The sequence below is a fragment of the Trichoderma gamsii genome (assembly GCF_001481775.2).
Source record: "Trichoderma gamsii strain T6085 chromosome Unknown Scaffold_25.2, whole genome shotgun sequence".
In the NCBI taxonomy this organism is placed as follows: Eukaryota; Fungi; Ascomycota; class Sordariomycetes; order Hypocreales; family Hypocreaceae; genus Trichoderma; species Trichoderma gamsii.
In genome coordinates this window covers 453,831-481,520 of record NW_020171362.1, presented here as the reverse complement: position 1 = coordinate 481,520, position 27,690 = coordinate 453,831, and the positions used below count along the sequence as shown (strand labels likewise).

General features: G+C 48.7%; 12 protein-coding genes across 12 annotated transcripts; 5 read left to right on the top strand and 7 right to left on the bottom strand.

The window, feature by feature from the left end:
* Positions 1-157: 157 nt before the first annotated feature.
* TGAM01_v207134 (alpha 1,3-glucosidase) lies at positions 158-3,116 on the bottom strand (the record flags this gene model as incomplete). The annotated part of the gene is made up of 2 exons (XM_018804120.1): positions 158-2,970; positions 3,032-3,116. 2 exons carry the CDS (start codon positions 3,114-3,116, stop codon positions 158-160), a joined length of 2,898 nt encoding a protein of 965 aa, XP_018662549.1.
* An 837-nt stretch (positions 3,117-3,953) lies between these two features.
* Positions 3,954-5,059, top strand: TGAM01_v207133 (nucleoside diphosphate kinase; the record flags this gene model as incomplete). The annotated part of the gene is made up of 7 exons (XM_024550024.1): positions 3,954-4,243; positions 4,319-4,349; positions 4,412-4,455; positions 4,516-4,574; positions 4,632-4,676; positions 4,739-4,804; positions 4,860-5,059. The coding sequence occupies 7 exons, from the start codon at positions 3,954-3,956 to the stop codon at positions 5,057-5,059; spliced, it is 735 nt and encodes a 244-aa protein (XP_024405260.1).
* Positions 5,060-6,447: 1,388 nt separating this feature from the next.
* On the bottom strand, positions 6,448-6,762 carry TGAM01_v207132 (hypothetical protein; the record flags this gene model as incomplete). Its single annotated transcript, XM_024550023.1, has 1 exon — positions 6,448-6,762. A coding segment is annotated over one exon (315 nt), but the record flags the coding sequence as incomplete, so codon positions are not given.
* Positions 6,763-8,217: 1,455 nt separating this feature from the next.
* On the top strand, positions 8,218-9,411 carry TGAM01_v207131 (hypothetical protein; the record flags this gene model as incomplete). Its single annotated transcript, XM_018804122.1, has 1 exon — positions 8,218-9,411. One exon carries the CDS (start codon positions 8,218-8,220, stop codon positions 9,409-9,411), a length of 1,194 nt encoding a protein of 397 aa, XP_018662551.1.
* Positions 9,412-9,758: 347 nt separating this feature from the next.
* On the bottom strand, positions 9,759-10,772 carry TGAM01_v207130 (chitinase; the record flags this gene model as incomplete). The annotated part of the gene is made up of 1 exon (XM_018804123.2): positions 9,759-10,772. One exon carries the CDS (start codon positions 10,770-10,772, stop codon positions 9,759-9,761), a length of 1,014 nt encoding a protein of 337 aa, XP_018662552.2.
* Positions 10,773-11,857: 1,085 nt separating this feature from the next.
* Positions 11,858-15,319, bottom strand: TGAM01_v207129 (hypothetical protein; the record flags this gene model as incomplete). The annotated part of the gene is made up of 1 exon (XM_024550022.1): positions 11,858-15,319. One exon carries the CDS (start codon positions 15,317-15,319, stop codon positions 11,858-11,860), a length of 3,462 nt encoding a protein of 1,153 aa, XP_024405258.1.
* Positions 15,320-16,324: 1,005 nt separating this feature from the next.
* TGAM01_v207128 (hypothetical protein) lies at positions 16,325-17,607 on the bottom strand (the record flags this gene model as incomplete). Its single annotated transcript, XM_018804125.1, has 2 exons — positions 16,325-16,628; positions 16,691-17,607. 2 exons carry the CDS (start codon positions 17,605-17,607, stop codon positions 16,325-16,327), a joined length of 1,221 nt encoding a protein of 406 aa, XP_018662554.1.
* A 771-nt stretch (positions 17,608-18,378) lies between these two features.
* TGAM01_v207127 (hypothetical protein) lies at positions 18,379-21,072 on the top strand (the record flags this gene model as incomplete). Its single annotated transcript, XM_018804126.1, has 6 exons — positions 18,379-18,488; positions 18,547-18,617; positions 18,680-18,760; positions 18,825-19,441; positions 19,496-20,058; positions 20,118-21,072. The coding sequence occupies 6 exons, from the start codon at positions 18,379-18,381 to the stop codon at positions 21,070-21,072; spliced, it is 2,397 nt and encodes a 798-aa protein (XP_018662555.1).
* A 223-nt stretch (positions 21,073-21,295) lies between these two features.
* Positions 21,296-22,659, bottom strand: TGAM01_v207126 (unsaturated glucuronyl hydrolase; the record flags this gene model as incomplete). Its single annotated transcript, XM_018804127.1, has 2 exons — positions 21,296-22,072; positions 22,150-22,659. 2 exons carry the CDS (start codon positions 22,657-22,659, stop codon positions 21,296-21,298), a joined length of 1,287 nt encoding a protein of 428 aa, XP_018662556.1.
* Positions 22,660-23,561: 902 nt separating this feature from the next.
* TGAM01_v207125 (hypothetical protein) lies at positions 23,562-25,138 on the top strand (the record flags this gene model as incomplete). The annotated part of the gene is made up of 5 exons (XM_018804128.1): positions 23,562-23,849; positions 23,923-24,354; positions 24,418-24,774; positions 24,833-24,929; positions 24,987-25,138. 5 exons carry the CDS (start codon positions 23,562-23,564, stop codon positions 25,136-25,138), a joined length of 1,326 nt encoding a protein of 441 aa, XP_018662557.1.
* Positions 25,139-25,261: 123 nt separating this feature from the next.
* On the bottom strand, positions 25,262-26,525 carry TGAM01_v207124 (alpha-galactosidase; the record flags this gene model as incomplete). The annotated part of the gene is made up of 3 exons (XM_018804129.2): positions 25,262-25,743; positions 25,800-26,218; positions 26,281-26,525. Coding segments are annotated over 3 exons (1,146 nt in total), but the record flags the coding sequence as incomplete, so codon positions are not given.
* Positions 26,526-27,061: 536 nt separating this feature from the next.
* TGAM01_v207123 (hypothetical protein) lies at positions 27,062-27,652 on the top strand (the record flags this gene model as incomplete). Its single annotated transcript, XM_018804130.1, has 2 exons — positions 27,062-27,269; positions 27,330-27,652. The coding sequence occupies 2 exons, from the start codon at positions 27,062-27,064 to the stop codon at positions 27,650-27,652; spliced, it is 531 nt and encodes a 176-aa protein (XP_018662559.1).
* Positions 27,653-27,690: the final 38 nt, after the last annotated feature.

Genomic DNA, 27,690 nt, shown 5'->3' with positions numbered 1-27,690 from the left:
CCATTTCATCTACGTATATATCCCATTTTACATACAACATGCGATATTTAGCCTGGATGTCTATATATCTTTCGACAAAATAGCACCTTCGTGGTGTTTGCATAAATATGTCCCCCTTCATCAGTCGTATTGTTAAAAGGTCATCATTAGGAGTCACTTAAGCCAACTTAATGCTCCATTCTTCTCCAACACGTGCGTGGATGCCGTTCACAGTGGCAAATGCAGCTCTGCCGTTCTCGGCAGCGTGGTAATCCACGGTGGCAGACCAGGTGCGTCCTTCAGACTCAACTTGAACCTCTTGGCGGTTCCACGAAGCAGGAGCACCGACAACGACAATCTTGCTAATGTGGACATCTCGCATGGCCTTGAGCCATTTGCCGGGCTTGATCTTTCGCGTATCTCGTCCCTCGGGATCGACTGAAGTGAGAACATCACCGTTCAGGCTGAATTTGCGGTAGATGTATTGGCCATCCTCATATTCGTAAGAATCGCCGTCGTCAACGTACAGCTCTCCTTCAGCCTCGCCGTTCTTGGATACGGAGATGACCAATGTGTAGTCATCGAAACGCATGGCGCTGCTCGAACGTCGAGGGATATCACGACGAGTGATTATGTGGCCGCCTCGCATCAGCATTGGTATCCGATCGAGCGGGGCATCATACGTGACATGTTTGCCCTTCTGCGTCTTGGCTACGTTGTACGTAGTGTAGTCGTAGTAGACCTCGTCATCGGGAATCCATATATCGGTCGAGAACTTATCCTTCTCTACAATTGGCTTGACGAGTAAACCAGTAGATCCTACGAAGAATTGGTCATCGATGGTCAGACCGCCCTCCTCAGATGGATGCGTCCAGAACATCGGGCGGAGAATAGGATCGCCATCCCGGTTTGCGTAGAAGAACATAGTGTACCATGAGGGGAGGAGAGAGTATCGCAACCTCAACGCTGCAGTGACAATGGCGGTATATGGCTCACCAAGCAGATACGGCTCGCGGCGACGAGCGTCGATATGAGCATGGCCACGGAAGAAAGGATAGAATGCACCTGCTTGATACCAACGGGCGAGCAAATCTTTCTCGGGATCTCCAAAAAAGCCTGCAACATCAGCTCCGGCAAATGGGAAGCCCGAGACGCCTTGGTTCAGAACCATGGGAATGGAGCCCTGGAGATGGCCCCAGTCTGCTAGGTTGTCGCCCGTCCACATAGCACCAAAACGCTGAGAGCCAGCATAGAAAGATCGAGTCAGTACAAAGGGACGTCGAAGCTCTCCCTTCTTACGACTTTGAAGAGCCTCAAAAGTAGCATGGTGGAAGGTCATGCCGTTCAAGTTGTGGACGTCTCGGTGTTCCCAATTGTCATGATGCAAGTTGTCTCGAGGCATACTGGTCTCGGGTCCGTCAAAGACTGAGGGCTCGTTCATATCGTTCCAAATAAACGTATTCTCCATCGTTCCCTTGAATTTGTCGTATTTGTATAGAGTCTTCCACCACTCACGGGCTTTGGGGTTGAAACAATCGATCCAGTTAGACTGGCCTGGCCAGCAGTGGCCATCATAGATTTTGCCTTCTTTGTCGTGGACTGCAAGATCCTGAGACTGGAGTTGCTCATTGATCGGGTAGCCATCGGTCTTCTTGATGTGTGGGTCGATGATGACCACGAGCTTCCTGCCATGGCTATCCAGCTGCTTGCCCATGCCAATGGGGTCAGTGAATGAGTGGGGATCCCAAGTAAAATACTTGATGCCATCCGTGTATTCAATATCCAGCCAGATGACATCATATGGGATCTTGAATTTGTCAAACCTCTTGTCAACGTCTTTAACGTCATCATCAGAGATGTAGTTCCATCGACATTGATGATAACCGATAGCAAATTCCTGAGGCATAGCGGTATATCCGGCCAGTTCACCATATTTCTTCGTGACATCCTTCGGAGTAGGGCCCAAGAGCACAAAGACATCAAGGATACCACTTTCAGAGATCCAGTGAGTCTGCGTGCTGGTTGGTGCGCCAGATTTCAGGCTCAGGGGATTGCTGCTGCCTTTGGCCTTGATGATGTCAACCCAGGTTTCAGCAGCATTGAGCCAGAAGACACCGACGGAAGAATCCTTTCGGTGAGCTTGCATGAAAGGAATTGATCCGTAGAGAGTCATAGGGCTATCAAGAATATACTCAAAGACATCGGCATTGTACATGCGGTATGGCTCTTGGAAATTGCCATCGCCACCTCGGGTTTCCTTGAGAGACAAAGGTCCAGTGTGTTCGGGGATACCGTAAACGTGCTCGTATCCGTGGAATGAAATGTCCAAAGCTATACTTTCGGGGCCGCGAGGCTTTGAATCTGTGTTTCCACCGAAAGATTCATCCCACCAAGTGCTTTCATCTTCTTCGGTATTGTTTTCTTCTCCCTCGGGCCGTTCAATCTTGGGTCGCCAATGCTCAACGTTGAGCAAGCCGCGTTCGTTGAACTTGATATGAGAGGCGCCGTCCCTTCGGAAATCGATCTCAAAGGGCGAGAGACGAATGACGGCCTCAAATTTGCCTTCGGGGCCGTACTTGACATTAATTTGGGAGCCCTCCTGGTGGACAATTTCAGCCTTCTGATCGGGCTCTAGACCGCCGACAATAGTCCATTTCTCGGCTTCATTGTAACGTTCTTTTCTGGCAATACTGTTGTGTCTCAACTCTATGTCTTTGTTTTGTCGTCGCTCCTCATCAATGCTGACGCGAGCCACGCCCGATTGGAGAAATGAGATTGTAAGAGGCAGTCGGACGGTGTCGCCATTGGCATTGATTGTTTTGAGGACGATAGCTTGGAGCTGGCCGTCTTTCAGGATAGGAGAGTCGACGATCGCTTGATAGGGAGATACCCATGTCGAGCTCTGGGAAGCCGCGTTGTCGGCGTAGGCGCGATTTCGTTTGCAAAAGCCGGCCTGGTCGCATTTCTTGAAGTCGTGTTCCTTGACACCCACTAGATATCTTATCATCAGCAAAGAAGCTCTCTAATCGCATTATATTTTTTCTTTTCATACAGGCCGGCCCGATTAGGCATGAGAATAAGCTCAGAAAGCTAAAGAGCACTGTCCACTTCTGGGACAGCCCCGTCGTCAACCTCATGACGAGGACGAGACAGGGAAAGTAAACAAAAGAGCTGTGCGGTACAAAGATTCGCTATTCAATTAGGCGGCAACGGTAGGCCACATTGGTTCAGGAAGAGGTCGGATATGCACAGCCTCATCCAGTCAATCGGCTGAGGCGATGGGAGGATGCTGGTGATGGAATTCCCTCCAGAGGCAAGTCTACCACGCTTGAGATTGGGTAGCGTCGTCGAGATTAAGCTATGTTGTCCGTTTGGAACCTCCTCGGCAGCTCTCGATTGGGTATAGCCTGGCTGTCGAGTTGCAACCTGGAGGGGTAGGCCTCGCTAGATGCATTGGAACGAATAATGCGTTTGATATTTGCTTATGGCGGTGAACCCAGGCCGGTGGATTGGCACTGTACGTGGAAGCTTTTCAAGATGGGATGAAATCGTGAAAACTCTCATGAGATGAAAGTCTACATAAAAGAGGAGTCCTTACAGCTGTTCCAGAGACTCGAATACTACATACTTAGGTACCGTACCGGACACAGCTACATCAACAGCTGACTTCCAAGGCTCTGTATTACATGCTCGTCCCATTTCAAGCTTGCTATTAGCCACCTCTGACTCTGCATATTCCCTTTTACATGTACGTGAATCTGCGGTTCCCTATCTGAGATTGAATTTCTGCATCGCATCTAAGAGTTACCATCTCGAAGCTTACCTCCCTCGCTAACAGCAATGCTTATATACTTAGGCGAGAGCCCCTTGGAGTTATACTTTGCGAATAAAATCCACCCAGCAACCTACCGCACTGTACAACGCAGCCATCTGTTCTTTTTCTTGCCCATAGAACTACCAGCCAGCAAATCATCATGCCTGAACCCCACCACGAGGACCCCGCTTCCAGCCCAAAGTCCACCATTTCGCAGCCGAAAAGTCAACAGCGACGCAACCCGCTATTGCGGTGGACTACGGTAACGGTAACCCTCCCCCCACCAATTTTCTTCGTCCCGCTACTTCTAGCCGCCATTTACTTTCTCTTCTCTTCTTCTTCTCCTCAAGTCCAACAACAATCTTGTTCGCTTCAATCCGTTCCACAAGTTCAAACAGCTTCTCTAAGTTCCTCAACTCCAAATATCAACAAAATGGCTACCGAGCAGACGTGAGATACCCCGCCATCTACCCCTCGATCAGGTAGGAATTTTTTTTCCTGGCAGGAGTCTAATCTTCTCGATAGCTTCATTGCCATCAAGCCTGATGGTGTTCAGGTTAGTCTCGCCCTATTGTGTCTTTCTCAAAGGCGAAATTTCTTGTGCTAACTCTACTACAGCGTGGCCTGATCGGCCCCATTGTCAGCCGCTTCGAGCAGCGAGGGTAAGAAACCACGACCCAACTGGTACGAAGCTACAAGGACTGATGATATCTATGTAACAGCTTCAAGCTCGTTGCTATCAAGCTCGTCACTCCCGGCAAGGCCCATCTCGAGGCTCACTGTTGGTCATCACTCTGAACAAACACCAAAATGGTATTACTTACTAACAAATTGATAGACGCTGATCTCGCCGACAAGGGCTTCTTCGCTGGTCTCATTGAGTGTAAGTTCTCAGCCCATAGTTAGACTAAGTCGAGTCCTTTGCTGACCTTCTCTTTTTGTTAGACATGAACTCTGGTCCCATTTGCGCCATGATCTGGGAGGGCCGTGATGCCGTCAAGACCGGCCGTAGTATGTTATCCTGTAAAGCTACCTTTGGATCTGTTTAGCTAACCCAACCACTTAGCCATCCTCGGTGCTACCAACCCTCTTGCCTCCGCCCCTGGCACTATCCGTGGTGACTACGCCATCGATGTCGGCCGCAACGTCTGCCACGGTTCCGACACCGTCGAGAACGCCCAGAAGGAGATTGCTCTCTGGTTCAAGGAGGGTGAGGCCGTTTCCTACAAGGCCTCCCAGTTCGACTGGATCTACGAGAAGGCGTAAATTATCATTTATCAGGAAGTTTCGAACACTGCTGTCCTCGCACCATTGGATAAGCTGCTTGATGATAGAATAAAAATAAAAAAATTATACAGAAGTATGCTTTGTTGCGCCTCTTTCTTCATGGCTTTCGTGTTAGTGTAGATTTAGCTCTAACAAGTATCTTTGCGAACCACGGCGTGGCCCAAACACTACCGATGATTCGAACGGGGAGGAGGGCTTTCGTTATCGCATATGCCAGAGCAACCTCGACGAGTATTTTGTATTTTTGCTCCCCATTGTGCCAGCGCTGCACAGCTTCTTCCACATGCGCGTTCTGGCCCGTGGTTTCGGAGGTAGTCATGTCGGTATTGTCTTCCTGCCCAAAGCCAAACAAGCCTTTGCGCTTGAAATACCTCTCGTACCTCTCGATTCCTCCTTGCAGGGACTCTCCAAAATGATCGGTTACATAAGATATAGGTATATAGTTGGTATAATGAAACAAGGAAAATAGCCCAAACAAAGGTACAATTGCCGTGATTTCGTGTAGAATCATAAACGAAACGACATGCGAAACAGGGGCGCTGCGAAGGCCATTTGTGTATTTTTGCAGGCGTTTGGGGAGCTTGGACGTCAGGCGATCAAAGCGCGATATGCCGCTTGCTTCAGTGGACTGGGCCCGGACTAAGTGCAGGTGCAGTGCAGAAGGGCGTATTCGTATTGTTGGGCGCCAGTTGAGGACCATGCGGGCGCGAGACATGATAGGCGATTCTGCGAGAAACGCGAGTTTGTTAGAGGAGAGTTTTTGACAGTGGTCGAGAAGCTCCATCGGACATTTTGTGGTGGGGCTGACTGGGATCGCTAAGCTTCAGTGCTCTACAGTAGGTGATGTCTTCTAAGAGAATGGCATGTGCATTTCATCTGAACGTGATGTAATACTTCTATTGATAGCAACTTGTAATATATAAATTCTTGATTTTTCAAACATGATATGATTTTGTGATTGTTCTAATCGCCTTGTAACCCAAAATAACGCCCCTGTGATCCTAGGTTGAAGTGTCCAGCAGCGTCACCTGTATGCGTCTTAGCCCATCCGTAGTGCCCGTATCCCTATGTAGCAAAGAACGCTCTCCAAGTATCCCGTATATAAATCGTAGCTTTCATGACGTCGTAACAGCTCATCAGTTTCCTTTCTTGATCAGTCTGATTATTTTTGGTCAGATACAGTCACTTCAGTGGTGGCAGGTAGGTCCAAAGTAACGTACCGCAAAGGTCCGCTTTAGAGCCATCACTCAAGCAGCGGAGTGTTATCGCCAAAGACATCTTGACCTTTGATCAAAGTTGGTTCCTTCGATAGCTTCTTGTATGGCGTGCCTCTATTGCTGATTTTGGCATACAGATGACTCCCTCCGCTAGCGGCCTTGATCCATCGGTAGCAAGCAACGATTCTTTGCGCCATACTGATTGTGTGTGCTAGTGGTGTGATATCGATGGAAGAAGAGGGAAAAAAAAAAAAAGTCTATTTCAAGGGTTTGAATGATATTGAAAGAAAGAAAAGCTTTATAAGTGGCTTGTTTGATAGTTGCTCTGGGCCGCCTGGGCTGTTGGTTGCTGTTATTAAAACTGAACTCTTTCTCCAGATGTGACCGTATATATAACTGCTCGGGATGGCACGACGTAAGGACAATATCGACGATGAAAAGTTGCCCCCTCCTCCCCCCGAACTTTTCTATTTTTGCGTAGCCCCTGAACGACTTCCGTTGGGTTCTGCTGCTTGCCCCAATATTTGTCTAGGCCATCATACAAGGAGAGCTTCACTTTGGTTCGCTATCCAAACCTGAAACGAGAAACAAGTAGGGGCTCCTGGCGCTTCGAAACTGATTCGCCAAAAACTGTCCGGGGTCCCAGTGGCGGAGGTTGCTGGCCAATCAATGCTGCTGACGGTGTCAGTCGTGGCAAAGAAGCCATCTGATGAATCATGAAGTTGCGCCACGAGAGGAGAGGTTAACACGTAAATGCGCAGCCTCAAATGCATACATATCGTTCATAGATATTACGGTGAAGACGCGAGGATTCACTATAGCGTGTGCTACATGGCGTGCCGCGAGACGCACGTGGTCGGTATTTTAGGCGCGCGGCATCGAGACAGACATCTGATACTTGTGTTCACGATCAATCCAAAACAAAAATAAACAGCATAATTACACTGTGAGCCAATATGAATGGACATGGCTACGAGACGAATGTTTAGCTAAGCCTCATTTTCTGGTGTTTGCAGGAGGTCGTCGTTTTACTGTCTTTCCACCCTCACCTGACATTTACTGCTTGCGCATTCCATAGGCTATGTAGCGGCATCTCTTTCTCAGTCTCTCCTTTGTTCTACAGCAAGGTCGCCCAGATACTTGCTCTCGAAAATATAGGTAGCTGGTGTTATACTACTACTATGCCAACTTTTTTTTAATGATAATGGCCAAATGCATGATGATTTTCAATCTCACGGTCGCCTGCCTTCCAAATTATTCCTTCTGACCTGGTCGATGTCTACCCTACTAACTCTACGTGCACTCCAAGATCATAGAAACAAACTGATCGCTTTCAGATTTTGTGACTCGACTCACCTGTCGCATTCAAAGCCTCCAATGTTCTCTTCGCCCACCTGGCAGTACATAGTACCTCAGGTAGCTGGTAGCAGGAGCAGTGAATTCAACCCAAGCTGGGTTGCCGCCTTCCCTTTGTAGTAGCATCTTTGACCGCCTCTATTACACACAATTTTGGCTCCAGAAAGTGCCAAGAGGACTAGGTACCTGCTATTTTGATCATATTCAGAACAAGTTTCTACGTCATCGGCTCATTTATGCCGCCTCAAGACACTCTTTCTCTCTGAGTCGGGGTTTACCTTATACATCTCTTGCCTTCACAGCCGGAGATGCTTCCTCAAATCACCGTAATGACGACTACTGGCGGTGAAGCAGAGGTTCTTGTGTTTTTGGGAGAAAGAAGAACGCTTGGGGATCTTCACTATATCTTTTCCTTCGTCTCTTCTGCTTTCTTTTCACAATCTACGGCCACTAGCTCAAGCTTCACATCCAGCAAACGTACGCCCAGTCGAACGCGCCAAGCTATCATTCGCATACCTTCTTTCCGAAGACCTTTATTCGTTTGTCTTGAGAATCTCATCGACAATGGTCCTCTCAAAGCTCGCCACCGGCCTTGTCGGCGCCATTGGTCTTCTCACGGCCATCAACGCTCAACAGTTCCGCGATGAAGATCTCATCCTCTGTGACTGTGGCATTGGAGACAATCCTGATCAATCAGAATGGTCTACTTCTCGCCAGATGAACTGGTACCAGAACATCAATTGGCCCAGCTCTGCCTACAAATACCCTGAAGCTCCCGACATGGCCGTCGAAGTCCCTTTCAAAGAAGGCTGGTATCCCTGGATCCCTACTGGTGCAACTGCCACTATGCCTAATGGTGATGTCTGGACCGCGTACATTGAAGACGGCACTCCTGATGGCTTCAAAGCTGGAAGTGCAGTCACTACCAAAGAGGGTGGCCAAATGCTCAACTGCTGGGCTTACCGCGGTCGTCCTGTCAGCGCTGCTATCAACAAGACTATCAACCATGATGCCATCTGCTGGAGCGCCTTTGTTTGCAACCGGGACAATCACCCTCCCCCTCGCCCGGCTGACATGGGCTCTCAGACTTCTACCTTGACCACATCTTCGGCGGCCCCTTCTACTACCTTCTTCTCTGAGCCACCACACACTGCAGTCCCAACCTCGAGCAGTGGCGGTCAGCCCGTGCCCGTACCGACTGCAACTCCTCGCACGGGACAGCTCGCTGTTTATTCTACTGTCAGTCCTCGTTTCATCAATTGGCAAAGTTCTTGGGGAGCTTTCATCAATAGCTTTGTCTGGGATCAGACCACTGGTAACTGCGTTGGTGGTCCCATCAAGGGACAAGGCTACACCATCAACGTCGAATGCGCGGGCGTCAAGATCGATGATGATACTCACATGACACTCCTTCTCATCAAGGCCCTTCGCGATGTTGGCCTCAAGAGTTTGTGGTTCAACCAGAACCCCGCCATTCCTGGTATCAACGGAACCAACATTACAGCGCCCAGCTGGGTCGTCATGCCCGAGGCCTTCACCATTAGAGCCACGGACCTATCAAATCGGAATGTTGTCGGCTATCTCTCATACGCTACCAAGTATGACGGCTTCCTCAGCGGTCCATGCTCGGCATGCGAGACGGCTCGCTTCAACTCGGACTTTTTCGATCCCATCATCTCTGCAGTACAGGGCAGCTATCCCGTATATAACAACTTCACCATTGAGGCTCAGTGCAGTCCCTGGATGGCCTGCGTCTAAGAAATATCGGTTGCTACTCTGCTTTCTTTCTTTGTAACTTTCGGCATTTACATGCATCAGCATGTTACTATCACTTAGAGTGTCGCAATTATCTACCTAAATGACTGAGGAGGATGAAGAGTCATATCTTTACATTACTTTCTCAATGCTATAGATGTATGTATGTTGCTCTAATAAAACCCATCTTGTCCATCTTGTCTAGTTTCTCCATTGCTGCAGCCGCTCTCGTGACTACAACGTATCACAGATGTCGATTTAGCAATCTCGTGTAGTTGGATTTGTGTGTTCTGCCTTTGACTTCGTTATTGATCAAGGTTAGTGCAATTGTATGTATGCCGATCCCTTCTTTATTCATCTGATCCATCCGAGTAATAATCGAACTGTCCTGGAACTTGGATCGGCTTATCGTTGGGAGCATCGGGATCAGCTTCTAGGACTGGCTTCGTTGCTTCATTGATTGGTGGAGGATTGGTACTCGGTAAGGGAACGTTATTTCTCAAGATAGAGGTCATCTGCCTTGCCCATTCCCAGGGCCTCTCTCTGCCACCTGGAAGGCTATTGAAGTACTCCCATCCCATGACTCCGCCAAAGCGCTCATGACGTCCTCGAAGCAGAGCCAAGACATTTGAGAGAAATTCCCACATAACAAACCCATTGCCATTTTCTGGATTTGTAATGAGGCCAACAACGACCTTTTCGGCTGGCCAGCCCTTGCGAAGAATCATTTCATACATGATGGGGTTGCTCATATCGCCCCAGCCAGAGTAGAACTGAGTGTTGTACCATGCGATTTCCTTGCCGCGCATGACTTCCAGAGCCTCATAGTCGAAGCCACTGAGGTTACTCCTATGATCAAGGAGAGCGGCGGCAACGGGTGCCAAAGTAATGATAAAGCCTTTGCCGAAATCGCTTCTCAAACGGTCAATGAGGTTGATGACGCCGCCTAATGACATGTCCTCTTCAACATCGAGGTCCAGGCCATCGAGACCCCGTGCGCGGATGATATCTCGTAGAGGAACGTAATATCTTTCGAATTGCTCGCTAGAACCATCCAATCGCTTGTATGATCCTTTGGCCGCTCCGCCAAGCATGCCTAGAACTTTCACCCCAGAGGCCTGGAGAATACGGAGTTCGGCCCATAGCGTTTCGAAGCGCGGATGATGAGGAGGATGGTCGTTGAGTGTGATATGATTGGGATCTTCGTTGAGATGAATGGCGGCTAAGATGACGTGAGTTATTGAGATACCCGGTTGGGTAAGAAGTGGTAGGACGGAGATTGGTTTGCTGGCAGAATCATGGTGGGTTTGGTAGTAGGTAATGATTCTGGGGAGCGGGTTGGAGGCTAGCTGAATTGGCGGCATGAGGAATGCAACGTTCAAAGAGGATTAAGAAATCTGGATCAAGGAATGAGTACAGATGGAGGATAAAATATGACGTTGGAAATGTGAAGATGGGCTGAAAGCTGAAAGTCAACTTGTGTGAGATCAACTGAAGGTATGAGCTTTGGTGGGGCAGGACCCCGCTATCAATGGACGCCCCTCAGCCTTGTGAGAGCAGCTGACATGAAGGCGATAATTTTTTTTTTGTATGTTTACTTAATTATGCATTTGTTGTGTTCAGTATCACGAAAAATCCATTTTATCTTCCAGCTTGTTCATGTGTAGAGTATGAACCCAATGCTAATCACTATACTACATGCTGGCGACTAGAAATGTTAGGCTAATGATGATAAGAGGTACAAGAGGCTGAATTCTCAAATTGTAGGTGTATTTCGTAAATACATGCAGCTAGCCATTTTGAAGAGTGACCCAACAGACAAATTAATAAACTATCCATTTCCATGATCGATTATACACATCGGGTGAATGGCTAACTTAGCTGAAAACTAGGCGATTGCGGATACAGCAAAAGTGTGAATGATAACCTGAAAGCTAAGAATCTGAGATGAAAACACAATGAGCTATAAAAGAGCCTTAAAAAGCTCCCTATTACCGTTTTAGCATTACAAAGCGCAACATGTGTCTTCTGCTGTAACAGCAAGACGACTACGTCTAAGAATGCGTTGCAAACTATCTATATCTATGCAGTCTCTGTCTTTATCGACTTCAAATATATGAAGGCTTTGATAGCTGTTCTTGCAGATTTATTCCGTGTTCTTAAATTGTGATTCATTGTTAATAATAAAGTTGAGTCTTATAAGCTGGCTTTTGCCTCTAGAACGCCATTTGCGGCAGTCCTCAAGCGAATCTCGGCGAGCCTCGCACTCGCGAGGTTGGTTCTGTCTATCTTAATATTCCAATTAGAGTTTGTAAGGGAGATTTGCATTCCTTCCCGCTGCGTCTCTATTCAAAAACATCACGCCTTATAGAGATCGCAGAGATAGTAAAAGCAGTAGAAACAGCGGAAGCAGTAGAAATAGGAGAAGCAGTAGAAGTTATTTAGCCCTTTATTTAGGTGTTAAAAGACGCCTTTGTAGTATCTCGACGACGTCTCTATGCCCATTTTCCTCGGCATATAACAACGCAGTCTTTCCGCCAATATCCTCGGCATTTACATCGATTTTGCCGGTATTGAGCAGCAATTGAATAACTGCCTTATGCCCTTTCTCCGCCGCCAACATCAACAGAGACTTACCGTCAGAGTTCTGTCTGTTCGGATTAATGTGCTCAGCGCTGAGTAACACTTGAACAACTGCCTCATGTCCTTTCCCCACCGCATACCACAGAGGAGAGTCTAGATTAGCGACCTTGCCGGTATTCAACAGCAGTCGAGCAACTGCCTCGTGCCCGTTCCACGCCGCCAACATAAGCGACGTATCACCCCAGCTATCTTTGGCGTTTGGATCGACACGTGGAGCGTCTAACAGCATTTTGACCACGACATCGTGTCCCGCCTCCGACGCCTGTAATAGAGGTGTTCGACCGAAATCATCTTCTGAGATTGGAGATGCTCCCCAACGTATCAATTCCTCCACAGCGTCGATGCTATTACTTTCCGCGGCTAAGGATAGCGCTGTTCTATACCTCCTATTCTCATCCTTGTAGTCCAGGTTTGCTCCAAGCTCAAGCAACGCAATAGCTACCTCTGACCAGCCCAAGGCCGCCGCAGAGCAAAGAGCCTTACTCTTTTCTTCTGCTGTCATTAATGTTCTTGAGGCTGGTAGAGTGAGCCGCAGCAATGTAGAAGTTAGACTGTTGTCTTCTTCGCCGGTGTTAATGTCACGGCGGTTGACCCGGTTTTGAATATCAATATAACGATCGATAATTTCCCCAACAGCAACAGAGATCCCTTGTTCATGGCTTTTCCTGGCTAAAAGCCAATTAATACCATCAGAGCTGAATTTGTTCATGTCGCTGATAGTCATTGCCCATCGATAAAGCTCGCCTAGTGCAATTGCTGCTTGTTGCACTAAATTGTCTGTGTGATGTTGGGGGTTATCCTCATTTGTCTGGGGCTGAGATTGAGATTTGATACAAATATCCCATGCCCATTTTAGCATTACTTCTGCTTTAATCCACTCGCCACGTCTTCGATGCTCGTTCGCTTTTCTCTTCGCTGTGGCTAGAACGCTTTCTGTAGAAGGAATCTTCAGCCGAGATATTATTGGAGGCAAGACACACAATAATGCGTCTTCTCTTGATCCTAGACGCGCGTCGGTGAACAGTTGTATCATTTCCGATACTAGTTTGCTCTCTAAATGGACATGGGGAGTCTCTTGGATGTCGATGTCCTCAACGGCGTCCATGGTGTCAAATATACTCACGAGAAATGCTCCAAAGACTTCCTGAGCGCATAGTGATAAGAGCGAGCTATCTGTAGAAGCAGACCAAACTTTGAATGGGGCAGAACCATGACGCCGCGATGGCTCTGTTGTATACCAACCGAAGAGCCGCGTTTCCCTGCCCTGGTACTGTACGGTACTTGGGTCGCAGCGTTCAGAGGTAGGGCAAACTGATACCACATCGAAAGTAGGCATCTCACTGCCGAGCCAGATGTTCAGGCCAGTCGCCCTGATGTTTTCCTTAGTTGAAACGATGCGTTGAATTGGGATTTCAGCAGCCCGAGATATTGTAAGCCGGTCTTGTAACCTCTCGACCTCAGGATCAGACTTCATTGACCAAACCCACAGTCCCAAGAGCCCTTCCAACTCGAATCTATTCTGTAGTCTCCAAGGGCTTTCTAGACTCCCTCGCGCTAATTGCAAGTATAATGTATGTTGGCTGATACTTTTGCGAGATTCGCTCGAAGCAACAGAAGCAACATCACATGCAAAACTCCAGAGCATAGATTTGTGATCTCTCCAGTCTTCTTGGAATTTGGCATTCTTTGAGCAAATTACGTTGACGATAGATTCAATGGCTACAGCAAGACGCTGAGAGATCTCTCGGACTTCAACCATATCTGAATTAAAATGCTGTGAAGAGGTTGTAGCCCATGTGTTTTGTGGCTGAGTGAGTTGCGCGAGGCGAGTCCGATAAGCGAGTAATTTGCCAGCGATATCCAGATAATCGTTCATAGGCGGACGTTCCTTCATAAGGGTATTTGTGTCATCGCGAGCGCCGCAGAATCTCCAAAGGAGACGACGTGGATGCGGAGAGTCTGGGAGGATATCGTCTCGGCCAATATGCATTGCAAGCCAGTCCAGTTCGTGTCCAACAACCTCGTCTGGACACCTGCGAAGAAAATTGTCGTTCGGTTTCAACCGCTGCATGCGGAGCGCAGACCGGGCAACACTCATCACCATCATCGCTCCAAGTTGAGCCACGGAGATTGCGGAGTGAATGCCTCGTAGCCCAACAAATTGTATCACGAAGCCCACGACAGTAGTACCGACAGCAGTCCACAAGACAAGTTCTGAGTCTGAGCTTCTGGACGGCTTCTTCCACGATGAGACATACTGTAGTAGAGGCTGATCATGGTCGCTGTAGCAGAAGGGATCAAATACTTGATCTCCAAGTACTTGTCCTCCAGGTTGCACCCAATATATAGACGAGGACTTCGATTGGGCATTCCGCGTCGATTGTTTATTAAGAGACTGTTGATTTCTGTGGAAAATTTGTTTGCGGCTAGTTTTTCCAATAAGATATGCGCAGAGGAACATGCCGCCCCATTCAATGAGGGTTCCGACAATGGCCATCGGACAAGCGTATGAATCCGGACGCTTGCCGTCCTTCTGCCACTTAAGACAGTATGTGACAATGACAGCAAAGGCTAACACGCTGATTTGCAGGACTGTGCCGGAAACGGCGACTGTCCAGGACACGACAGTAGATTGCCTTTTAATGCCGATATTCAAGGATAGGTTGGGGGCAAAGATGTTGGCGACAGACTCGTCGGCGGCGACAGGCACATCTAAGACAGACTCATCGACAATAGACATGTCCAAGACAGACTCATTACCGACATCTGCGACAGACTTATCTTGTCTAGTCCATTCATCTGGGCGTTTTCTAACGAATTCGCGACATGGATATATTCCCGCTGTCTCGTCGGCACTTTTAGACGGGTCATAGACGACCTCGAGGATCTTCGGTCGTCCGAAGACCCGCGCGATGCCACCGTTGTTGTAGAGTTCACACACATCTCGACTTGTTGAGGAACAAAGCTCTGCTTCAGCGTCCCCACCGCCCTCTTGCGCTCTTCCGATGAAGGCACGCAACGAGGGACTCCCACAAACTCGGATCGCAGAAATAACAGCTGTCAAGATCCCTATCGGCGCGATCGAGAAGATATAGTAATCAAGCAAAGTTATGCTCTCGCTGAGGTATTGTTTCGTGGTTTGCTCGCCGAAGAGGGCCAAGAAGGGTGCAAGGTCGGTGGCAAGGTTGTTGGAGAAGTCATCCCAGCCGTCTGCGCGCACGGAAATCAAAAGACAGAAGATGAGGAAAGCAATAAATAGTAACTTCATGATAATGCACGCTGAGATTCGTCTTCTTACATATTTAGAGATGTCTGATTTACATATAGGCCCAACATTGCTCAAGGCACGGCCCTTCTCTTTATATACCATAATAGCTGATTTTCCCTTTTTGCCGCCGAAGAATGCGCCAGTATGTAAGGCAGATTTACGCGCCGAGAGGCTCAGAATCCGGGCTCAGCTATTGGATGCTTGTAGGACAGACAAGGGCAGCTAGGAAAAGTGCACTACCAACACACCAATAATTTGCGTGAACTACAACCAACACAGGGAAACCCGCATTCGTGATACGCTTCCTGCATTAGTATAAGAGTAGAGCCAACACATTCTGCGCAGGTGAGGAGAAGGCTGCTGTTAAAGAATAGTATTGAAACTATTGAAGATCAATGTTATATTTAGTGGGAAGCTTATGTGGTTGATGGTGCAAGGGACTATTATACGGCTCGGGCCGGGCTAGTGTGAAATGTGTAGGTCGATTTAGCTGCAACAGCGATAGTTTGTAGCTGGAGTAGCGGCGGTAGCGGTAGAAGCTACCTACAGAAGCTATAGTAGCGATAGCAATATATCAAAGAGATCAAATAGAGGCGATATAAGTGGTAAAAGAAAAGAAAAATATGATTTTGATTGATATTTATGCAATAATAGTGAGTATAGGCAGACGCGTGTTGTGGTGGCTACGAGCCTCGCTGATGATCTGACCACACACCTGGCAAATCCTAAAGAGGCCGCCTATGCACCGACAATTGGAGTAACACTCAGCCACATCAGTCCTAGATTGTCGTTGTAGTAAAGGAGATATTTGCAGTGATAAGAAACCATCTCTTCTCGTTGATTCGTACCCTGTTATCATCTTATTTACAGTAGGACTGAACTACATTATTTGTCCGAGCCTCTGCTTGTATCATCAGAGCATTTACTTTTATCTATGTAGTGTATCAAAAGAACCAATTCCAAGGCAGCACGATTACACGAACTCTACCTAGGCTTAGAAAAACTTCAAGCTTCTAGCCGATAAAGAAGGGTACCGAATCCGAGCTGGTCGTAACCACCGCTGGTTGTGCCATAATCTCCGCCGCCGCCCTCAGCTCCGCCTCCATTAGACACAACCAAGTCACGATACTGTTTTGACCAAGATGCATTCAGACCTTTGAGGGAGCTATAATGGCCATAAATGAGTTCCCATATCGGACGAACATCACCTCGGCTCGCGTTGCTGATTGTGGTCTGCGTGACATCGCTGTTAACATAGGTTGTGTACGGAACGTCAAAGCCAAGATTGTACTTGGCAGCATATTCGGCTCTAATAAAGTTTTGATCGTGGTCAGCTACACCTCACGCAGAAATCGGGACAGTATTTCTCACCCGGCCAAGATTCTGTTGGAAAGGTAGCCAAATAAATCATTTCCCTGGTTGTATGCCTGCTGAGCAAGCACTCCTAAAAGCACAAAGTCCAACATGGCATGCCCCTGATCCCTCCCAGCCTCTTGGTTCTGCCCCAGGGTTTTGCTACTTCCAGACTCGGTGTATGTCACCCAAATGGCCTTGTTGATAGCCCCATTGCCCGCACCGCTGTTGAAATAATTGACAGCTTCGTTTGCCATTGTAGTATTGTCCGACAGAACACCAACAGCATACATGGTGCAAAGATTTGCCAGATCCCAGTTGGCCCAATAGTGATCGATCTTGGCACCGTTATGATTGACGATGAAATCATGGTTCATGGGATAGAACACCTTGTTGAGCATCGTCTTCATGGCAGCAAGACCGGTCCAGCTCGAATAACCGCGCAAGATCTCGGCCGCATTGGCCAGTTGGTACCCATAGATACCACTGGCGAGGAACTTGTCAGAGGAACCGTCGATCAAGGTGAGAGTGCTGCTCCAAGCATCCAGTGTAGTCGCTGCAGCCGTGGCATACGCCGTGTCGCCTGTAATTTTCCAGTAAATCGCATTGGCGTACGCAGAGGCCGCATCGCGATACAAGCTGGCATAGTTTTCAGGCGAACCGGTGCCGCGATAGACTGTGGGCTTGGGGCTGGGGACGTAGCCGGAGTTGGCATGAGCTGCCAGCTTATTCCACCCAGCGTACCATGGATTTGTCTTTGCGTTGACCTTGGATTTGATACGGGTGAAGTCAGCTTCGGTGTGAAGAAGGCCCGGATGGATGAATCCAGCGCGGGAATCGAGAGGGTGAGAATCAGTGGTGGACGAAGGTGATGCTTGAGTCAGAGTTGATAGCGCAAGGCTACAGAGCAGAGTCCCAACGATCGACGGTGCCATGTTCACAGCTGCGAGAGGAAGGGAAACCTTTGCTAGGTTTCAAAGTGCGATGTTCAACGAGGCGTTTTGAAACCCATTTCATCCAGGGAATTGCTGACTTATTTATGCTCAATTTTCTCGACAATTGTTCTTAATCGACTACATGATTTAGCTGCAGCTCGTACTTGAATGAGCGGATGTCTTCACCGAATAGCTAGGCAGTTTAGAATCACACATGGAATTGAACGCTGCCATCAGCCATAGTGAGCATCAATAACCTCTACACCCCATATCGGCGTGAGTCTCGGTCCGCAGAAGGTTGTAATTAGGTGCCCCTAGCTACCCCGCGAAAAGGTCAAAGGACGTGAACTAAGAGGCGAATCATGGGGTATGCGGCAAGGGTTTTCCGTGGAGATATGTCGCTACTCGGCACTTACATGAAGTCAACTACCTATATCCCCAGTTGCAGCGTACTCGGGATAGGTAGCTGGGAGGACTGTTTTCCAAATCGCTGTAATACGGTTTTAACAACTACAAATTTGCTATTACGTTTTAATACGGAATTGTTGTCCGAGCCTTTGGCCGGAGGCCGTCAGCTAACTAAAGTATCCGTAACGCTACCCCAGACTTGCCCCCGCTTAAACACAAGCTGCTCTGTCGATCGCAAAGCGGGGACAAACATGGATGCAAGATGGTGTATGCCGTATGTGTGGACATGTCAAGCCCGCGCCGGTTTTGGCCGCGAATACACCGCCAGATGAGAGATGAGAAAAGCAAATCCTAAGGGTGAATATGGCCGAAGTAGACGACATAGACGACCAAGTGTCGGTAGCCGATGAAGACTTCGCTTTGAGCAACAACTCAAAGAAGCGCAAGACAATTGCCAAGGATGAAGGGCCAGCGTAAGTCTCAGCCAAACAACTCATTGGAGTAATTCCAGCGTCTGAAACCTGCTCCCAGCTGCCAGTCATGTCGCCGGAAGAAAGCACGCTGCAGTCGTCAGCAGCCCTGTGATCAGTGCCTCAAATATCGTGGGTTTTGCCTCATTAATTGCGGCTTTGTCTGGGGCGAGATAACTAAACAGCTTCGGTAGACTTCGAGTGTGTTTACGATGAGAAGAAGACGAAACCTGGTCTACGAATGGGGGCCATTGAGCATCTCACACAGCGAGTTAGTAAGCTGGCATGCATCAAACTTGGACAGTGAAAAGGATGGACAGTTTAACTCACATGCGATAGCGACCCTGGAGAACATGTTCCTTGGCCAAGGTGTCTTATGGCAACAGGTTTGGAAATGCTTAAACTCCCTCGGAGTAGAACAGCTTCCGTCCGACTCTGGATGTTCCCCAGGCCATGCATTAGACGGAGAAGAAAGCAATCTGAGAGAACACACTCGTAGACTGAGAGATACACTTTCTTCGTTGGCAAACCAGACCACGGGCGACCTCTCCGATTGTGATAATCCTTCTCCAAAGCGAAGGCGAACTCATGAAGAGCGGACAAAGGTACAACGCGGCGAGTCAGGAGACTTCGGTCACGACGTGGAGCTTCCACCGGACGATCTCATCGATGCTCTTGTTGAGATATATTTCGCCCGGATCCATCCCTGGATTCCGATGCTGCATGTCCGCGAATTCCGAGAGAGGATGGCCACCCCTTCTAAGCGGCAGCGACTGACGACGATATTTCACGCCATAGTCTCACTTTGCGTGCGGTTTTCGCACGATCCGCGACTTGATGAGCCCGAGGCGCGATTGAGATACGCAAGGCGGTGTCGCCAGATAGTGATCATCAGGAGTATGGAGTCCTTCTCGGTTGAGAACCTGCAGGCGCTGATTATCTGCGCCTTTGATGTTGTAAGGTGCATCCTTTTCTTGGCTAATTAGTTTCAACTCTCACACAATTGCTAGATCGGGAGCGGTCGCGGCCCCTCGGCTTGGTCCATTGTAGGAAGCATGGCGCGGACGGCTGAGCAGCTTCAATTGAGCATCGAAGATGAAGAAAGCCACTCGCCGTCAGGAGCTCTCATCAAGCGAATCGCATTTCTCCCACCCTGCAAGAGCTGGAAGGAGGTCGAGGAGAGACGGCGGATTTTCTGGAATGTCTTTCTCATGGATCGTTTCTGCAGCATCGCAACTGGCTGGAACTGCTCCCTAACAAGTGCGGACGTGAAGAGAAGACTCCCATGCGAAGGCGCCTTGTGGGAGGAGGGCGAGCCCCTCAAGACACCAACTCCCTACTTTGGAATCGCGGACCAGTCTGTCAACATGAACGCAGCAGGCGCCCTTCCGACAGCGCGGCCAGAAGACGAGGACCCTTCTTCGCTGGGCGGTTTCGCGTACTGCATCGAGGCCACAGAGAGCCTCAGTCTGGTCACTACGTTTTTCCTGCAGCAAGCTGTGGATGTGTCCAAGATGCGGGACGTGCAGCTCTGGCTCATGAAGTTTAAGCAGCTAGACTTACGACTGGTGCAGTAAGTATTTCTTGATGAAGCGCTGCACTGGAGATATATGCTGATGATACATGCTTCAGATGGAAGCTTTTTCTCCCGGAGCGATGGCGAGAAGCCTGCGTATTGAACGATGGCATCATGGATCCAAACCTGACCCTCGCCCACATCACTCATAACACCGCCGTGGTCCTCCTACACCAAGGGATTGCATACCCATCTGCAGAATGGCAGGCCACGACCATAAGACTTCCCTCCGCTTCCAGCGCCGAGACCTGCCTCGCTGCAGCCACAGAGGTGGCAATCATTGCCGACAAGTTTCTTCAGTGCTCTCACATTCTCACAAATCCGCAATTCGCCTTCTGTCTGTTCATTTGTGGCCGGATGCTTCTAGCCCACGCCATCCATTATAGCTGCCCGCTGGCCCCGGAGTTTGAGTCGCTGATAAGTAGCCTGAGGGAGATCTCAACAAGATGCAATGGGCCCCACACAACAACCGCTGCCCCCGACAACTTGGCCTCCAAATTTGCTGTTCGCCTTGACCAGGCTCGACAGCAGGGGGCTGAGCCGCTGGATATCAGAGAGGCGGCATACTCCCAGAGTAGTAGTATGAAGGCAAGTAGCTCTGCTATACGTCAGCAAAGTTTCGCTGGTGAAGGTCCCGGCATGCAATCAGCCCACCTTGGCATCCCTGTTGGAACGAAATCTGTCGGAATGGTCAGTCGTGATGAAGAAGGCTCTCCAGACAGCATCTCTCTTGCTTTTCCACCTCTTCCGTTGGCTTTCCAGCCTCAGCCTGATAGTGCCGCTCAGACGAGAATGCCCTCTCCAATGCCAATAACGGGCACGATCCCCGACCCTTCTTCGGTATTTTTTATGCCGAGCGCATCGTACGACGATCCAGGACCGCCAAGTATGGATCCCGTGACGGGATCTGGCTTCGAGCAGCTCAACTCCTATCTGGAGTATTCATTTCTGCCAAACCAGAGGATCAGTATGTTTTCGCAGCACGATGCCAAGGACACAACAATGCTTTAGATGCTTTAGAGAGTTATATATGCTATGGAAGTGAAGTTTTGGGTTTCGAGTACAGAATGGTTGTGCACTTTAAAAACGTTGAAGCGGTCTAGGCCAGAGTTGAGGAACCGGCTATAAAGTGTATCTAATTGCTGAACCATATATCTGCCATATTCATGTCTTTGAGATGCTTATTATATATAAGAAAGCTCGTTTGTAATCTCTGACTAGTAGGTCGACCAACCTACTCAGTCCTCAAGATGAGCTGCCCGATCCCCATCTCTAAAAGCTTGTTTCCACATAGAAGAAAGAAGTAATCCGCATAGACGAGCCCATGATTTGCCCATCTGCGTGGCGCAAATTCGAAATTGTTAATCGTAGCCCCGTTCAATATGGTCTCGCCCTCTCCAAGATCAACAGTCACAGCTCCGTGTTCGAGAGTCACGCCATGCTCGACTGTTTCCACTTCCAGGCGCGGCACTACAAACCTCGCAGGTGGATTCAAATGATGTTCGCATACTGCGTTCAGAATCCGGAGCGCCGCGGCAAGATACTCGGAGCTATCTCCGCGAGCGATCATTGATTCGTGAATCAGCAGCATCCCATACGCCGCGATGACTGCGGCGCTCGTATCCGTGGGCTGTCTGCCGTCCTTTGGCGCATCAAAATCCCATGGAGGAATCAGAGTCGTCGGAAGATTCTCCAGAAAGTAATCAGCGCAGTCTCTCGATGTCTTGAGGAATGAAACGTCACCCGTCCAGCTGTAGGTCTGGGCAAAGCCTGCGATGGCCCAGGCTTGACCTCGTGTCCAACAGGACTCATGTCCCATTCCCTGGTTTGTTAGCCGCTGCTTGACTGTGCCAGTCGCGGGGTCAAAATTGACCAAATGAGTAGTTGTTGAATCTGGTCGAATAAGCTCACGCTGGCTTAACTTCGCGTGGGACAGAGCAATGTTAAACATTGCACTATCGTTGGTTTGAGCTGCAGCCCAGAAGACGATATCAAGATTCATCATATTGTCCTACTTACAGGGATTAGTCAAGACGAAATCCGGTATTTCCATCGAAAACACGAAGGTGATGTCCAAAGCACACGTACGATAATGACCAGAAAATCAGTGCTCAAATCTTTGAACGAATACACCTTGGTCTCACACGTGTCCCAGGATCTTATAGCTCCAATAATGGGGTTGAAGCGCCCAGCCAGTGTCTTGGCCGCGTTGATCATGGTCACGTACGACTGGGTATCGTGGAGAAGCTCCCACTGGCGTCGTGCCCAAGGTGCTATCATAAAGCCAAGATCGTGTGTCCCTTGTAGTTGCGAATTACAGTGTAAATTTGCTGTCCACCACCGGCACGCAAATTCAAGCTGTAAGACATGTGGTGCTGCTATACTAGACTTCCCAGACGCCTGCTGCTGTGCAATAACATGGCCGAATCTCCTCTGCCTCTCAAGAAGCACGTGCAGAGAGCCCGGAAAGAAGCCCGATGTCCAGAATTCGAGTTCGCGATAGATGTATTCGACGCCACCCGGCTTTGTGTATTCCGGATACAACGTTGGTGGTGTAGGCTGCCGGCTTTGATCAATACTTGGCTGCCACTCAGACATTTTGCAAAAGTGCCTGCACAGTTTATTCGTACCTTGTCTAAGTCTCTTTGGGCAATTCCCCATATCTTTGCAACTACTGAGTCTGAGTATAGCTCGTGTATAAACCCCAGTCCGCTTGGAATCGAGGCTGTTTTCTCGTTGGACAAGAGACTTCGACTGCCGACTCCGTTTGGAAGCGTATTGCGTTTCTAGGAGACGAGAAGGTCAATATTTTGAGAAATAGATGACTTTGCTGTGTCATAATAGAAGTGTAAATTGTACCTTTGTTTTCACATGGATCCCTTCGGCTTCATTTCCTCTTTCCTCCCCACGTCGTCGTTTGTGTATTCCATTCATCCTAAATGGCCCCTGTATTTTTCTTTCTTCGCGATGCTGATACAAACGAAATTTGCAGATGCTTGAGAACCTCTTAATCTTCAAAGCCCAAAACTTAGACTAAAGATCTGAGCTTGGAGACCGGGCTATCATGCAGAACTTCGGTAGGCTGCCATTTCTGCGTTCCGGCAAGACGGTCTTTGCCGCGCATTGCTTTTAGCTAAATGTGATCCATTATGCATCTCTTCTTGCCATTGCTCAAATTCCCGGACCGAAATGAAACTGCTGGCCATGTGCTCGTGCTGATTTGATACCGGGCTCTGGTCCGGGATTTTGGCCGGAGGCCGGTATCCTAACTTGATCTTCGGACGTGGGGGAATATGTGGAGAATGGGCGGGAAACAACACAAGCTGGGATATTGGGACATTGGATCTCGGCTTAGTGAAAGCCAGAAATTGGTTATACAGGGTAATGTTGTAAGTAATATCGCACTTACGCCCACTCTAATTACCTTCGGATATGATAGATCTCTTCGAATTCCGTAGTTGGCGATAACATCAATCTCGGGCCATTCCACCAGCTTCAATATGATTCTCACTCAGCCGCATTTTGCTTGTGTGGCAGCGGCGATTGGACTTTTAATACACTTCGTTGTAGCCACTGGGCCTCTGAACGGGCTTCCTGTGCTCAATGGGCCTGTACCGGTTGTCCCACTGGGTCTTGGGTCCAAGAAACGTGTTGGCGAGTTTATACACCCGGGAATTTGGCATACGCATGACGACCTAGAGCGCATCAGATTGGGAGTGGGGAATGGGCAAGAACCATGGAAATCAGCATTCGAGAAGTTCAGTCTAGATTCCTTCTCCCAAGCCTCTGTAGGTTGAACATACTCGCGGATTTGAAGCTCCATACACGTAGGATGAAAGCTAATTTCTCTATCAATCCTAGTACGTTATGCAAGGTCCCAAAAGCATCATCTGCCGAGGTGGGTGTAACAACAACTACACGACCTTCAGCAATGACGTTCACGCAGCATATCAAAACGCCTTAATGTGGTATATCACGAAGAATGAAAGCCACTGGGATCGATCCACCACGATTCTAGACGCTTGGGGTACTAATTTGACTTCCATCATCGGCACAGACACTTCTCTTCTTGTCGGACTTGAAGGAGACATGTTCGCCAATGCGGCAGAGATCATGCGATGGGAAGGAGGCTGGGTCGAGGCGGGAGCGAAGGCTTCAGGTGGAAGCGGATTCTCGAATCAACTGTATTGGCTGTTTGCTCGGCAGTCCATTATTATTGGCCAGGCAAATTACGGTATGGTTAGCATCAAGGCCCTGTTGTCCTTTGCCATTTATCTAGATGATGTGACACTGGTGAGCTTCAACTTCCCAACACTAGACGAGACACAATGACCCTTGGCTAACGAACAATGATAGTACAATTACGCCGTACATGCTTTTCAGAACGATCTCTGCGCTGGAATATACGGCAATTTCCACCCAGAAACTGGACAAGGTGCAGAAACCGGCCGCGATCAGGGCCATGCACAGGGTGCCCTGGGCTGGACTGCAGAAGCGGCCAGGATCATGCAGTCACAGGGAACAGATGTGTATTCACTTGGAGATAATCTTCTACTCAAGGCTGCGGAATACACAGCCAAGTATAACTTGGGCTACGACGTGCCCTACGATCCCAAGTTCTATCGATGCGAGGCAGTTCTGATCAACGGGCCATGGGCCATGCCATCCAACATCAGTCGGGGAGCCGTACAATCAACGCCTAAAGTTTGGGATGTACGTTTGTTTTCAATGAAACAAGTTTTATGAAAGACTAATATTAATCTTGATCCAGATCTTGTACTACCAGTATGTTATCAAGCGCGGCCTTCGTGCTCCCTATACCACCAAAATGAAGCTCACGATCAATGACCTCGGAGGTGAAGGTAGCCGTAAGTAGAATTGACACTAACTGTTAGATGGGACTTGAGCTAACTACAGAGAAATAGCCGGTACAAGCAGCCCTGATGACCATCCGAGCTGGGGGGATTTGATCTGGTCCTACGACAAGAAGGGGCAGTTCATCAATGACGACGGGAGGACTATCTGGGGAGGCGGTGCAATTGGGCCTAATGGGACAGGCATGATCAACTCAGCTTGAGAACGGTAGTTTACTGCTCAAGAAAAATAACGATACATCTAATAGTCCAACTACCTTTTTCGCTTCTCGGCCTCCATCCCGCGTCATCTCTGTACTGTATTCAGTCTCTGGGTAATTCTTCAGCTATCTCTCTGAGAAAACTACCACTTTTGTCTGATTCAAAGCTACGTTTTCCAGCACAATATTTTCGTCTCTGAAACGATAATCTTTTCCAGTCCAAACTTCTCGCATGGAAAACTTGGCCAAGTGAGATCCATTCAATCCTAGTAGTCCACCGAAAGGAATTGTGATGCTTGTGGTGTTCAGCCCGTAGTTGAGAGCCAGCACTACATAGCGTGACTTGCCAGAGGCAAGAGGCCCGCCCCAAACTTGGACCTTGTGCTCCGTTGAGAGTTCTGGCAGATAGTTGACTGCTATACCAGCATCATCCTGAGAAATTGCAATCATCTCCTTGTTCATCAAGATGTTCAGAGACTCCTTGCTGATTGTGTTGACATCGGCGCCAATGATCAACGGTGACTTGAGCGCAGCCCAGAAAGAGAAATGGGTCTGTTCCTGGTGCAAGTTCATGGTTCCAGTACCAATCTCAAGCATATCCATGTCACCTAGGTCAAGTCAAATTAATAAATCTTGAAAGGGATGATGGGGATACACTACTTACCCCATGACCCAGGTCTCTGAAATCGTGATAGTTCTCGCATCTTGCGGATCATTGTCAATACACTGACTCCGGCGTAACCGGTATTTAGACAATAAGCAGATGTACAAACACCGCTACTATCCTCTCCAAATGCACTTTTGATGTCTCCCGAGACTCTATAGCTATCTGCAAAAGATGCCCAGTGCCACGGAAACTGATTTCCCCATTGACAAAGCGAGTAGAAGATTTTGCGACCAGATCGGTTCAGAGCATCCCCCATGCGCAGGAAGCGCTCCTGAGGAGAAAGCGTGCCTGCCTGGAAGCTGCCACAGTTATCCAGCTTGAGATAATCTATCGTCCATGCTGCGTATGTAGCAGCATCTCTTTCCTCGTAACCATAGCTTCCTGGGTAAAAGGCACAGTCATATATGCCCGAGTCGCTTGAGCAGCTTAGTGTTAGTAGGCCAAGTCTCAAAGAGACGTGCATCGCTCACTCACTCACCTGTATATGCCGATTCGAAGTCCCAAGTGGTGCACGAAATCTGCCAATGCTTTGATGCCGCTGGGAAACCTGGTAGAGTTTGGTTGCTGGCGACCCGAGGAATCTCGTGTAAAGGCTTGCCACCCGTCGTCCAGGTTGACGTACTTGTAGCCAGCCTGAGCTAGGCCAGTGCTCACCAGACTGTTTGCGCTGGACTTGATCAACGTCTCATTGATATTGCTCTTAAATGTGTTCCAAGAATTCCATCCTAGACAGGTTAGTCACCGCCATATACATGAGGTTGATAGTTCCAAATCACCCATCTGAGGCTTTGCTGGATTCACACTGCCTAGGCACGGAACGGCCAGGAGTCCGGCAACCAGTGTTGTGACAAACATTGTTCGGCGTGAATAACTGATTTGAACAACTGCGATCCTGAATGCGGAAATCTCTGACGGCACATGGAATTGCTTCCTCAGAGTACCATATACCACTACTCCTTATTCCTTGCCATAACTAGAAGAATTGCCATGGCTATTCCTTTCTCTGCACCGGGCCTGGAATTGTCCCGGGACAACCAAACTACACTACATGCACGTCCAGACACTTGCATCCTGTCCGGGATATTGTGCGGGGTCTCCAAGAGATCTACTCTACCCCCGGTCCTTCTCCGCAAGCAGTGCATTGGGGACCGGTTTGCGTCCAAAGGCCCGTCTTTATCTTGAACCGGCGGCCTAGAAGACATTCACATTCATACAAATTTTCTCATACTGGGCAATTCGAGGAACATAACTCAGCAAGCATGGTGAAATCTCGCACACTATTCTTTCTCTCCCTCTTGGGAGGTCTCTCCTCCGCTGATATTGTTGATCGCGATCTCTTGGAATATTTCCCATCTCCGTCCGGCACTTACATCCCTCCCAAGGATCCTAGTATTAGAACATTGTTAGATGTTGTCAAGTCAAGAGACGACCTAAGTATACTGGCGGAAGTGCTAAGTGAATGCGCTGGTATGCGTTCTTGACGTTTACTTCTTGTTGCTTGAAATATGGCTGCTGACGATCAATAAGGGTTCAGTGAAGCTTTCGATGCGGCTGCTTCTTGGTCTTACACCTTCTTCGCTCCTTCGAACACGGCTTTCAAAAACACGGGAGCATACTTCTCTACATTTGCTGCTACCCCAAAGGGCAAATGGTGGCTTGGAAATCTCCTCCAGCACCATTACGTGCCGAATTCTAAACTCATGGTCAAAAATTTCAACACCACGTACACACGCTTCCAGACCGGGACTTTTCTATTTGTTGGAGCCCAGATTGTTGACGGGACGCTTGTTCTGAACAAAGTTGCCACCGCCACTGAAGCTGATATTCCAGCGACGAATGTAAGGCAATAATCTACTGAGGTTATGCAGCTAGAATTCCGGTTGACTCG